The sequence below is a fragment of the Vitis vinifera genome, chromosome 3, assembly GCF_030704535.1.
Source record: "Vitis vinifera cultivar Pinot Noir 40024 chromosome 3, ASM3070453v1".
NCBI classification, from domain to species: domain Eukaryota; kingdom Viridiplantae; phylum Streptophyta; class Magnoliopsida; order Vitales; family Vitaceae; genus Vitis; species Vitis vinifera.
The window spans coordinates 2,952,558-2,965,694 of record NC_081807.1 but is presented as its reverse complement, the minus strand read 5'-3'; the positions used below and the strand labels follow the sequence as shown (position 1 = coordinate 2,965,694).

The 13,137-nt window shown below is 39.1% G+C and overlaps 2 protein-coding genes across 2 annotated transcripts; both read right to left on the bottom strand.

Annotated features, from left to right (window-relative positions):
* Positions 1 to 1,937: 1,937 nt before the first annotated feature.
* Positions 1,938 to 8,806, bottom strand: LOC100267420 (cellulose synthase-like protein D4). Its single transcript, XM_002279996.4, has 5 exons — positions 6,064 to 8,806; positions 5,247 to 5,627; positions 3,907 to 5,116; positions 3,382 to 3,716; positions 1,938 to 3,291 (listed from the first exon to the last, which is right to left on the bottom strand). Exons 1-5 carry the CDS (start codon positions 6,522 to 6,524, stop codon positions 2,328 to 2,330), a joined length of 3,351 nt encoding a protein of 1,116 aa, XP_002280032.1. The 5' UTR covers positions 6,525 to 8,806; the 3' UTR covers positions 1,938 to 2,327.
* A 104-nt stretch (positions 8,807 to 8,910) lies between these two features.
* Positions 8,911 to 13,040, bottom strand: LOC100245113 (AT-hook motif nuclear-localized protein 25). The gene is made up of 2 exons (XM_059735821.1): positions 10,697 to 13,040; positions 8,911 to 9,248 (listed from the first exon to the last, which is right to left on the bottom strand). Exon 1 carries the CDS (start codon positions 11,888 to 11,890, stop codon positions 11,021 to 11,023), a length of 870 nt encoding a protein of 289 aa, XP_059591804.1. The 5' UTR covers positions 11,891 to 13,040; the 3' UTR covers positions 8,911 to 9,248; positions 10,697 to 11,020.
* Positions 13,041 to 13,137: the final 97 nt, after the last annotated feature.

The window sequence follows — 13,137 nt, the reverse complement described above, 5'->3', positions numbered from 1 at the left end:
TCGGATCCTTCCAAGCCGCATAGCATAGTATAGAGTTGATATTTAAATATTTAAATAATAAATATATTCTTAATAATAATAAATAGTTAAATGAAAAAGAAATTCAGTATTTTTTTAATAATAAATATTTAAATATAATAAAAATTTTATTTTGACCAAATATCAAACATTAAAAAATAATATGTATTTCATTTTTTCTTTCTTGTCTTACAAACTAAATATAACCATGTTAACATAATATGATATATCTTATTGTATACAGTATTTCGATATCACCTTGATATCACGTTTACTAGATATGATATACAAGATATCAAATTCTATTTCTAATCAAACATAAACATAAACTTATAGGTTATGTTTAATTGACGGGATATGATAGGATTTGATATATATACCTATGAATATGATATTTTAATATAGTATATTCATTGAAATATTTTATATTATATTATATTATATTTAATTTGTAAAATGAATAAAAAATAATGTGAAATATGTATTATTTTCAATGTTTAAAATAAAAATTATATCACATTTAAATATTTTTTATTTAAAAAATAAAAATTTTATTATGTTTAATAATATTCATGATTAAATTGTTTAAACTTTACAAATAATTTTTTTATATTATGTTATTTAATGTATCATATATCAATATTATTTTATAATTTTTTTAGTTAGTTTTTAACTATAAATTAATTTATAATAAAAATTATTTTGTAAAATGAGTATATTAAAAAATAAAAAATTTGATATAAAATAAATTTTTGATACATGCTATATATATCTCTCACATCTTATCATAGGATTAACATATCTTTTATGAGATGGATAAAAAAAAAGGGTGAACAATATATATATATATATATATCTCACCACTTATCTTGTCCTTTGGTTGAATATAGGATATGATAACTTATCATATTCCATCACCAACCAAATATGAAATATGATACAATATCCCCTTTTTTATTCCATTTCATATTATATCTGATGGACCAAATATAGTCATAAGGTTTTTAAAAATGGTTATTTAAAAAAAATGAAAAAAATCTCACTACTTTTAACCTTGAAAATGGTGTTTAGTTCCTATTTCTTTATGCATGGATTTTAATTTTTTATACTTTGGTCCATTTTTTATTTTAACCCTCCAAATTTAACCATATACCTCAAGGATTAGGTTTCGATGTCAATATGATACTTAGGTGATGTTTGTTTTTTTGGCTTTTTGTTGAAAATAATTTGTTTTCAGAATTTAAGTTGTTTGTTTTTCTACTTTTTCATGACTTATTATAAATTTTTAACTAAATAGAAAAAAATCAAAATATGTAGTTTTTTCTAAATAGAAAAAATAACATATTGATTTTTCTTTAATTTTTAGTATTTAATAGAAATAAAATACTACAAAAACAAACAACTTAATATTTAACACTATTAAACATTAAAGTTTTATTTAGAATTAAGTAAAAAAACAAACACCACATTTATCAATACCATAACATTTTCTTTTTTAGAAATTAAAATCTTTTACATGTCTCCTTTTATTTCTCTCTTGTTTGGGTGATAATGGAAGGGACATAATGCTTTAGCCCATTTGGTTAGGTTCTCTAAAATTTGTTTTTAAAAACTACTTTCTTGTTAATTAAAAAACAGTTTTAAAAAACATGGTCAATCCATGTTTTTTCTTTTGCTTTTTTAAAATTAGTGAAACAACTCGTGTTTATTCTCTAAAAATTATTCTTTATTTTACTTTTTAAAAATTAATTTTTAAATAATAAAAATATTTTTTTATTTTTAAAAATAGAAAACTGTTTTTAAATCAAACGAGCTCTTAATTTTCTTGGATATGTCCTAATCATGATCCAGGGCTTTTCCCTTAACGAGATGAACATTAGGTTATAAAGGATGGTTATAAAAACACACATCAAATCATTTTGGAAATACGAGTCATTGCTTACATAGTACATACACAACGACAATGCTTTTAAGTACATGGACTTACATGCATCTCTTCCCTTTTTATCAACTGAATATCCCCTCTACTCTCAAGTTCACTCATCACAAACCCTTCTTCATAAACCTATCATTTAAACCTCATACCTCATTTTTCTTCAACACTACCCATCTGCAAGAATGTGAAACATATAATGCCATAAAAAAAGAAAAAAAAGAAAAGAAAAGGGATAGACACAATCAGCTTCACTGACCCATTAATTACTTACAAGTTCCCTGGGTTTGTCCATAAAGTTGTGTGGTTGAGTGCATCAGTTCTGTGTTAAAAATGAAATGATAGGCTGAAATGTAATTCATTAACTGCTCCACCCTCATGGGAATTGAAAGCCTCCATTGAGAGTTGCTGAAGTGGCTCCTTTTGGTGGGTTGATGGAAATCCAGAGCAAGGAGAGTGTAATGGCGATGAGACCAGACCAGACAAACACAATTGTGGGAGTCTTCCCTCGCCTCCCCATCAACCCCTTGGCGAAAGGATACAAATGAGCCAACACCCAGAAGCTGAAGAAAGCCCCACCTATGAACTTACTCCACTGAGGGATGGCACTGTATATTGTCCTAGAAAATGCTACTGCAATCGCCAGTATATTCATCATCCCAATCACAATCGGTGGAATCATCAATGAAGTCCACTTTACAAGATACAGCTCTGCGTATATGTCTTCATTCTCATCTCCTGAAGACTTGGAAGTCAGTGTGAAAGAGATTTCAATCCCTGCAATCACTTTTAGAAGGCCTTGCACCACAGCAGCCAAGTGGGCGCTGGTTCCAGAGATGAGCCAAAACTGCTCATTCCTCCACCAATCCTCCAACCCCACTCCTGACCATTTCACCTCCAAGATGGCTAGGAGAATCAGACAAATGGATATTGTCAGCAGGTATAAAAGAAACGCTATATTTAGGGTTTGGACAATGAAGTGGCCGGAGAGAAGGGAGAGAGCGGGGAGGAAGCAGTAAACCACTAGGAACATGGAGGTGAATGGGTAGATGCCGACATTAAGGTAAGCCAGACGCTGGAGAAACTTGAGCTTGCGGCTGGCCAGAAAGGCATTGTTTCTAGAGAAAAAAATCTCCACGGAGCCTGTGGCCCATCGGAGCACCTGGTGGAGCCGGTCTGTGAGGTTGATCGGAGCTGAACCGCGAAAGGCGTCACGCTTGGTGATGCAGTAGACAGAGTGCCAGCCACGGTTGTGCATGCGGTAGCCTGTCACCACGTCTTCTGTGACTGAGCCGTAGATCCAACCCACCCGGTCACCCCACTCTGTTTTGTCCTCATACCTGCCATGAAAATTGCAGTTTCACTAGACATTACTAAAATCATCATCAGATAATGGTATGAATGGAACAGAAACACGTGGAAAAGCCTACCAACAAGAGATGACAGAGACGGCCTCAGCCACAGCGGAGGCATCAAGTGGCTCACGCGGCTGCCTGAGAGCACCGGGGCGGCGTCCATACTTGATGGCAGGATGATCAGCAAGGGGGCGGGCTTGGAACTCAGCAATAGGTATAGACTCAGCCAGAAGTGTAGAATTTCCAAAGCGCTTGGGCAGGAGGTTCACATCCAGATCAGAGTCGAAATCACTTGGCCCCAAGTTTTGCATCTCAGAGCCCACCTTATGAGCCTTGTCAGGGTCTGGTGGATCAAACCCATAAAGCGCAAAGCGCCTGAACATGCAGCCGGTCCCCACATAAACAGGTCCCTATTCAGCAAATAATGGTTAGCAAATAATGGATTCCTCTTAATCCTAAGTTTTATATCCATGAGAGCCTGCCTCTTGACTTATAGACTCGATATAAAGCTGCGGGGCATCATTGAACCCGAAGCTAACAGTATCTATGTGGTTACAATCATTACATTATAAATATATATATATATATATATATATATACCTGCACACCATCCAGGGCACGCATGTTGCCATCGAAAAACACAGTGTTGTTATTGGCATAGCGGTCGGAGGGATCAATGCCTTCGAACCTCTGAGGAAACTGAATGTAGCAGATGCTTTCACCGCCTCTATCCATCATAAAGCACATTCCTTCACGCACGGCTTTGCAGTTGTAGATGTAGTGATCACAGTCCAGGTTAAGAATAAATGGGCCATTGGACAAAATTGCAGAGCATCGCACCAGGGCGTTCATGGCGCCTGCTTTCTTGTTATGATCGTAGCCTTGTCGCTTCTCACGCGACATGTACACAAACATGGGTAAGCGTATATCTACGTCGGTGAAGTCGATGATCTTGTCGTCGGCTCCTCCCATTAGCACATCACTACTGGGTGGCTTCAGCATCACCTGTAGTATCCCTGCATGGTCACCTTTGGCGTGGTCTCTGCTAGGGACCGCCCAAGCTCCAGGCCAGTGGGTACCATCAGCCATCCAGGTAGCCTTCTGGACCTTAATCGGCTCCATAGGGTCCCCTCCGCTCTCCCTCATGTGCTTCAACATCTTCATCTCCTCTCTCGCATTGAAGGCATCTGATCTTCTCCTGATCGAGTCGGGCAGGCCATTGATCCTCACCTTGAACTCGTCGTACTCCCTCTTGATCTTTCTCCTATCCTTCACAAAATCAGACCTGCTCTTGTTCTTGGTGGGGTCTCCCTTTATGCTGAAGTAGCTCTCAGGATTCCTTGGCTCAATATCATGTTTCCGGCAAAAGGGAACCCACAAATCAGCAAAGCTGCAAGCCTCCGCCATGGCCTCGAATGTGAGGAGGGCACCCCCATCGTCGGATATGTAACAAGCGATCTTCTCCACAGGATAATCAACTGCTAGGATGGAAAGAATAGTGTTGGCAGTGACAAGAGGAGGCTCTTTCTCAGGATCAGCGGTGGACACAAACATGTCCACGGCTGGGAGGTCAGAGCGGCCAGTGGGGTTGGTCGGGGAGGGCATGTCGAATTTGTCCCAGAGGGCCTGGAGGTCAGTGGAACGGTTGACGGGACATAGCTTAGGGACCTGATCCAGGATCCATGAGAAGCCAAACCACAATTCACATATCACGGACATAAACCATAACCAGATGGCGTCCTCGTTTTTATGCCTCAGTCTCCATGTCAAGAAGAAACCCAGCACCACAAATCGAACAGCAATCAGCAACCTGAGCCATTATACACGAAATTTTCTTCTTGGAATCATTACAGTTAGTGTCCAGTAAGCTTTAACATATGTAGAATACATTGAGAAGGAAAAAGAACTAAAGGATGTCCTTGAATTTAATTAATGGTTACCTGTAAGGGCTGAGGATGGCTGCAGGGACGGGCATTTTCCTGCTGAGAGGCTTCCATGGCTTGTCCATAGTTTCTATAGCACCTCCCTGGAACTCTTCATCCCTCTCGTCCCCACCATCTTGCGGCCAGAATGCATTGCCATAGCCATATGTTCCCTTTGTCTCAAACAACCACCTGTTGTGATCAAACTCTCCGGTTTGGTTCCTCTTCATCACTGACATATTTCCTTTTGGGTCATCCGGAGCTGGCAATGGTAGTGCTCCACTTGAAAAGTCTGGAACATCATCATCATAGTCTCCCATCTTATATGGCTCCTTGCACCCTGGACATAAACCAGTATCCTTCAGGGCGTCCATATAGCAATCTCTGCAGATTTTGAACCTATATACAGGCAAGAAAAATAGTAACTACTCTTTCCAATAGCCAGCCAACATCAACTCTTTTTTCCATAATCTTGAAGAAACTATTGACTTGCTGCTTCCTATATAGATATTATCCGTTCTTGACCTGATAGGCATACACAACTTTAAAGCAGATACAATATCCTCCTTGTACCCAACAAAAAACAAACATATAGTCTTTGTGGGTTGAATAAGGGTTGGTAACCTAGCTGTGAGACCATTTGTAATACTAACAATATGTTTTCTTTCATACAAAGGGTGTTAGCTATGAGAGCAAAGGATATTGTGTCAGCTTTGAAGTCAGAAGGGCCTATAGGGTCTAAAATGGACAATATTTATATAATTGAGAACGAGTTGCTACAAAAATATAATCAAGTTAATTAAGCCCGTGGAAAATCCATTTTGAGGGAAAATACCTGCATGCACAAGGGGTGACATCAACTCCTCTCTCATCCTTCATGACCTTGCCATCACAAGCAGGCATGGAACATGCAGAGCCCTTGGCTCCAGCCATTTGAGGATGAGTCACTTCAGATTCAATCACCTTGTCCATGAGATGGGCACGAGTCACACTATTGAACCCCCCTGTGAAAAGGGAATTCGAGACATATTGCTCTTCTGCCTTGACAGCCACAGAGGTGTCCATCGGTTGATTGTCTGGTGTTGGAGGAATGTGAACCGTGTAGTTCATGTAGTCTCCTGGTATTTCGCCAGACATATCAAGATCATCTCTGGACAGACTCACATATCTCCCACTTGAAGTTCTTCTCGCAAATTTCACCGTTTGCCCATTGGAATTACGATTGTTCTGGGAACCAGAAGACCCTCCTGGGCTACGTATGGCCTTTTTTGATGCAGTGCTTGACAGAGAGTCCATTGTCTATTCAATTTCTAAATCTTTTCAATGGCCTTTTCTTTTGTCTCCTTAACAAGATTGACATGAACACATACACCTCCAGGCTTTAAGCTTTAGTAAGCTTTAGATGATTACATTTCCTGCATATGAAAACCGATTCTTGAAGTGGCAGTCAAGGCTTCTTATTTGATGGAGACCCTAGGCTAGAAAACCACCCTATTTTGAAGCTAATTCACTGAGAAACATCGCCAGAATCCAATTTCGATGAATCACTTGGAAGAATAATGACTTGGGTTTAGAACCCACTAATCTTGATCAACAATGGCATGCGTTGTATGTTAGAAAGGAGAAGGGAAGGGAAGGGAAAGGAATGGGCAGCCAAAAGGGTGAGAAATTGGTGATCATTGATGGAGTTTGTCCCGCCTAATGTGGGGCATGTAGAAAATTTGACTGAAGAGAGACCGAAAGAGATTATGTGGAAAGGCTTTAGAAGGTTAGAAGAATTGAAAATGAATTCATGGTGAGAGACCAGGTCAACACATGGCCCTTTTTAGCCATGTATTTACTGGTTTCAAGGACAGCATTTGTGGAGGGGCCACAAGTGTTTGAAAACTGTCTTCTACGTCCATATTGTTTTCTGGGGTATGAGGAAGAGTGCTCATCTCATGATCAATTTTCCTCAAATCCAAAATGCTTTTTCAACGAACTTATGGTTCTGTCTATAGCTTATCACCCACTCAAATGCTTTCCTTCAGAAAATTAAGATACATATGAAGTTACCAACCATGCAAATATAGAAAACTAATTATAAATCCATTATCTTAAATGGACTTGGGCTAAATCTTCAGCTAAGCCTTTATGTGGCTGTGTCTTAATGTCATATGATTAATTAATTAATGGCCTTGTGAAAGCAAGTTTTAAATTACTAAATGCTAGTGTTACCTTACCTATGCTTTTGTCACATTTTCTCAAAGTTGTTATGCCATGATCATAGAGACTCTATTTTATTGAGGCGGAATGTTGCTGTGGTCCATTTTTGGATGCTCTTGGTCACTCCAAATGGGTTGATTCCACTTATCATTGAGTAAAATTTGAACTGCTGGATCTCTAATCATAGCAGGAGTGCTAAGTGTGAGTTGAATGAGTGCAATTGGGTAGTAAGAAGAAAAATTATTTGGCTTGAAAAAACTCAAATGGACTTGTAAATTTAGGTTGGATTTAGATTGAAACTTAATTAATTAATAACCAGCTTAACCTCAACCTAAAATCCTAGCTAATAATTAAGAATTTGAGAAAGCACGTGAATCATGGAGAGGACAAGCAGACTGAAGAGATGCAGGCAGATTAGCATAGATTTCATAAGAACATATTCCTGCAGAAAGTCTAAATGCTCAGCCTGTAGTATCTTTGAACTGCTGCCAACACTTCCCCCAATCCCTAATACCCAACCCAACTCAACCAAGTCAACAGCCTTTTTGTAGGCTTTCTCGTCCTCTTCTAACAAAGGGATGACTATGTACATATAAATCTCTCCATTGTGGAATACCTTTTACATAGATTTGAGGGCAAATTTCATGTGGCCATATCCGTCACATCAGGAGGCACCTTAATTCCACATGTGAGTCTGTACAAAAAAGGCCTGCTGTGATGCACCTAGTATAGTCTGTATAGATGATGATGACACTCAGTCTGGCCTTCAGCATCCCATGTGTTGCTTCCAGGGTTATATATAGTTCAGACAGATATGGGTTATATAGAAGTTAGATATTTTGTCACATGCTGTGAATCAAACCAGTGCCCCATTGGCCAGTAAAGAGGATGGTAAAAAGCAAAAAAAAAAGAATGTCATCCTCATGATAGGAAAAAGAAGCTGCTGATAGTTCAAAACCAGAAAGGCCTCAATAAAGCTTCCATTGATATATGAATGCTCTATATATTATTTTGTATAAGCCTGAAGCCTAACTTCTTCTTGAATGCAACAACTGATGACTGGTCTGCTATATATATATATATATAAATATAGAACCTAGAGGCTTGTTCATCTTTATGCATAGGTTAATTGGCCTGTTACTTACAGGCTATAGATACTTCAACAATTGATCTCATGCGCACTCCATTACCCGATGAACTTATCTTCTACCTGAGTTACTGATTGAATTACAAAGAACATAATGTAAAATGCAACCTGTGGATGTTTGCTGTAATATAGGAGAAGTAGTTATAGGAGTGAGGCCGAAGTGCTTTTGCAAATGGTTTATATGTCAGCAGCGGCCAAAACAGGGTTGGGCTATGCGAGGCCAATCCCAGGCTATAGAACCCTAGCTTGATCAAGCTTGGTTCTCAACACAACGCTTCGAGGCCACACAATCCATTAAACATACCTTGAATCCACATGTGAACAGACAAATTAAACCAACCAAATGCAAGCTTGCTACATAGCATAATAATGGTGATCATACGGTATATGATATTCAATGTGTTCAGAAACATTTATGATAAATCTTAGGGTGTCAGACTCCTGGCTCCTGCAGAATGTATAGTAGCCTGCTAGTATATAAGGCAGATATTGGCTCCATATAGAACTTCCACTACTCTCAAACATCACTGATACTGCACTATTCTCACTGTTATATGATGGGAGCTTGTTATAATCTCACCTCATATATACAAACATGGTTGATAATACACTGCACTTCAAAATTCAACTCGGCACCAGACTTTCAATGAGAAAACTTAACAATTCACCTTCAAAATTAACAAATGAAATTCAGCTACCACATTTAGCCATTAAGGTCTTTAAAACAGCAAAGCAAAATACCTACACCCTCCCAGGCCATAATAGGGAACAAAAAGAAAGACAAAATTTCAATACAGAAACAAGAATAGGTTGAAGTTTTAATATTTGACGTTTTCTTCAAATTCGATTATTTAGGGTTGTTCTCATGCAATCACTTAAAAAAGTTTTGCCTGAAATGCCTTCAAGACATAAGAAAGCTGAAAGTCAGAGATTATTGTGTATCTTGAATATTAGATTAGGTTAAGTAGAAGTCAATGACTTTAGGATTATACACATTGATAATATTAGAGCTTAGGAGAATCACTAGCAGATTATTAAATGAAAAGATTAAAAGTGATCATTGATTTCTCTATATACTAGTACATCAATTAAATTCTTAACAGTACTTTTAATTAAGTTTTGTTTGTTGCTTTTGGAAAGGATTATTCTGATAGATCTTTGGTTGCTTCCAGTAGTATCTAAAGCACCAAATCACTTAGAAGTTTTCTTTCCTAATTAACCAAGCATGCATGTAAACATTAAGCCAAATAATCCGATAATAAACCATATATAAAATTTGTACTAAAAAATGAAATAAATAAATAAAAACAAAAAAGTTAAGAAAACTCAGAGTTCCAAAGAGAGGAGTAGAAGACAAGTGATCTCTCAAGTTTCAAAGGTTCAAAGTTCCAAGGACCGGCTGCATGTGTCTTCTGGGAAATGGGCATTTTTCTTTTCTGCCGCCCAAACAAGTCATAGGTGGCAAGAAGTTTTTTACTTTTTTGCCTATCAGCAAGTGGAAGAGTTGTACAAATCTTGCTTTGTAACTGACAAGAGAACTTTCTTTTCCACCTCTGCAACCTATAGTCTGCAGACTGAGAGAATAGAGCGAGGCAAGGCAACTTAATTCCCACTTTCTCCACTTCTCATGAGAACTGATCACCTCTGTGCTTTTCCTAGGGTTATACACTAACTTTTCCTTGATGAAGAACAATAATAAAAAAAAAACAGAAACAGTAATAGACATTTATTGAGTCTAACATATGCATCAGAAGTTGGGGGTATTCATTAAGAGAAAGCTAATAATTAGGGTTTCCTGTTATGAGTCACTTAGAAATTTTCATTTAGGTAATTTATCTATAAACATCCATGTATTCATATCATAATCCTGCAACCATGTTCTTTTGTCTTCACTATGTAGGGAGAAGGCATGATGAGGAAGTAAAATACATTGAAGAGGTGGGAGATGGAGTAGAAAGAGAAATGTGCATCAGAATTAATGTTCCATTGGACAATCTACAGATATTCAATAGTAAACCAGGTAAAAGAAGAAGGCCTAAAATCCCATTGTGAAGGAAAGTGGATCAAAAGAAAAAATAGCAATGCAGATATGATTTGTACATGAATTTGAACTTACTGATTTTGGAAATACCCTCAAACCCCTTTGCTCCTCAGCTTCTGAAATGGATTTGCTTAGCTTATATCTTGCATGAAATCACAAGCTTTGTCCACTACCACTTTGTTCATGCTTTCTTTTTTTTGGTTGAGAAAGTGTTCCATTCCTTCTCTCCTTATTCTTCTTCTTCTTCTTCTTCTTGCCCAATTACTTTAAAGTTGGGATACCCAGATGAAAACAAGCATTCCTCATGAATCAGAACAACAAATTAACATCCTACTACTTGGACACTGATAATTCAGAATTCTAACTAATCAAGGGAATTAGGAAATGCTACTAGTACTACTAAAATGGAGGCCTTGTTGCACCCCCATTCCAGCCAAATACATCACCAGGAAAAGGATAATTCCCCATATTCGGTCCCAAATTGTAAAAAGGAACACCTGCACCCGCACCTCCGCCAGCAGTGGTGGTGCTGCCGTTTCCCCCGTCACCCAATTGCCCCCCACCGCCTGTCACCCCAGAGGACTGTGAGGCTGTTGGCTGCACCTGCACTGGCGATTCCTCCTCCTCCTCCAGCGGTAATCGGTCATACACTGCATTTGCAAACGATGCCGCCATCAATAGAACCGGACCAGAAGCCACCAGTGGCCCCACCACCCTTCCTCCCACCACCTGACCCTGCCCTCCTCCTAAATATATTGTCAAGCCCCCAGCCCCCGGTGGCGCAGGTGGCGGCAGTGCTGTTCCCGTGAGAGACAGTATCTCAAACCGCCCGTGCAGCGTCACGACACTCCCGGATGGGGCAGCTGGCTGGCGCAAGGTGACGTCAGTCACAGCTCCGCCGCCGCTGAGGATGCAAACTCCACGGCCACGCCTCCTTGCATAGTTTGACACCGATTCCACTATGTCCGCGCCCGCTGAGATTTCCAGCACATGTGATCTCAGCGCATTTGGGCTGTCGCGAGTGATGATAATTGGTGGCTTGGCCTTGTTTTTGGAGCCTGGTGGACGCCCTCGAGGGCGGCGAGAGGAAGTGGTCGCTGCACCTGGACTTCCATCAGGGTCAGTTCTATCTTCGTTTTCCGGCGAGTCTCCGGAATCGTTGAGTTGGGGTGGTTGGTGTGGCTGCTGTGGTGTTCTTTCTAATTGCAATTCAGGTCTGAAGAGCTGGTGGATGTAGCGAGAACCTGCGCCTTGTTCCATGCCAGCCATTCCCACATCTACTCTCTCCCTACACTCTAATGTGGCAAAGGGATTGAGAGAGAGAGAGAGAGAGATGGTAGAATGGAAAGCTCAACAACTGTTTCTAGTCTCCTCAGCCTCTTTCCTATCAATGTGTACACTGGTAGGAAAGCATCTCTCTCAACACTGCTTATAGGTTATTGATCTTCAAACCCAAACCCTAAAGCCAGAAAGGAAGGAGTGGCCCCATCTTCTCATTTTAATTATATTTTCCCCCTTTTGCGTGCTAGCTAGCTAGCTACCTAGACCTTTTCACCTTCTCTAGTTGCAACTTGCAACCATTTTTTCCATCAAAACCATCAGTGGATCATGAACTAAAAACATACAAATTCCTACCCCCAAGTGATTTTTCAATCATTAAGAGATATTAATCTGTAAAAAAGCTTTAAATAAATGTCACCAATGCCCTATCTCTAGAACATGTTCTTTACAAGAAAGAAGCTAGAAAAAAGGGGCAGAGTTACATATGGAAGGGAGACCCATTAAAAGAAGCTGGGTGATATGAAATTGAATCCCTGAAAATGAAACATCATTAGACATACTCACCAGCTTCCATTTTTTTGAGGTTCTGAAAATCAAGATTTGAATGGAGTATACTTGAAGAAAGGATGAAGAGAGAGAGAGAGAGAGAGAGAGAGAGAGAGAGAGAGAGGGAAAGGGAAGAAGCACAAAGGTATCAATCACAGTGTTTGTGGTCCATGCCAGTAATGAAAACTACTAAATTCTTCCTACAGAAGGTTCAGAATAATTCTGTGGAAAGAGGATAGCTTTCAGACTAGGCAACTAAGGTTCTCTCATGGAGGAAAAAAAAGAAACCCATCAAAATTTCAAGCTTTTGAGACATGGGAAAGAGCCACAATTTATAATTGTAGTTTATAGGTAGAGTTGGATTGAAGCAAATAGATGAACTCAAAGAAGATAATCAATCAAGTTCGAGGTAAAACAGTGAGGTGAACTGGTGAAAAGGTTAATCAAGAGCACGTGAAAGACATAGATCTTGTCTGCAAATTCAATGGTGGCACCAAGGAGTCAAAGCAGCATGGGCTATACGTCCCAGTGTCAGACACGTGAGATGTGTCGGCACATTGGAACTTGCCTCACCCCCAGTCTCATCTCATCCCATTCCCTCCATGTCCACAGCCCTCTCCCTCCTCTCCTACGGGCTTTGAGGCTTTTTCTACTTTTTACTTTGTATTACCCCTTTTTCTCACTTGTTA

Excerpts from the sequence above, each read along its gene's own strand:
- LOC100267420 (XM_002279996.4), bottom strand. The coding sequence starts at position 6,524 with ATGGACTCTCTGTCAAGCACTGCATCAAAAAAGGCCATACGTAGCCCA. Across the intron at positions 5,628-6,063 it reads GTCACCCCTTGTGCATGCAG|GTTCAAAATCTGCAGAGATT; the intron begins GTATTTTCCCTC and ends GCCTGTATATAG. Across the intron at positions 5,117-5,246 it reads GCCATCCTCAGCCCTTACAG|GTTGCTGATTGCTGTTCGAT; the intron begins GTAACCATTAAT and ends ATAATGGCTCAG.
- LOC100245113 (XM_059735821.1), bottom strand. The coding sequence starts at position 11,890 with ATGGCTGGCATGGAACAAGGCGCAGGTTCTCGCTACATCCACCAGCTC.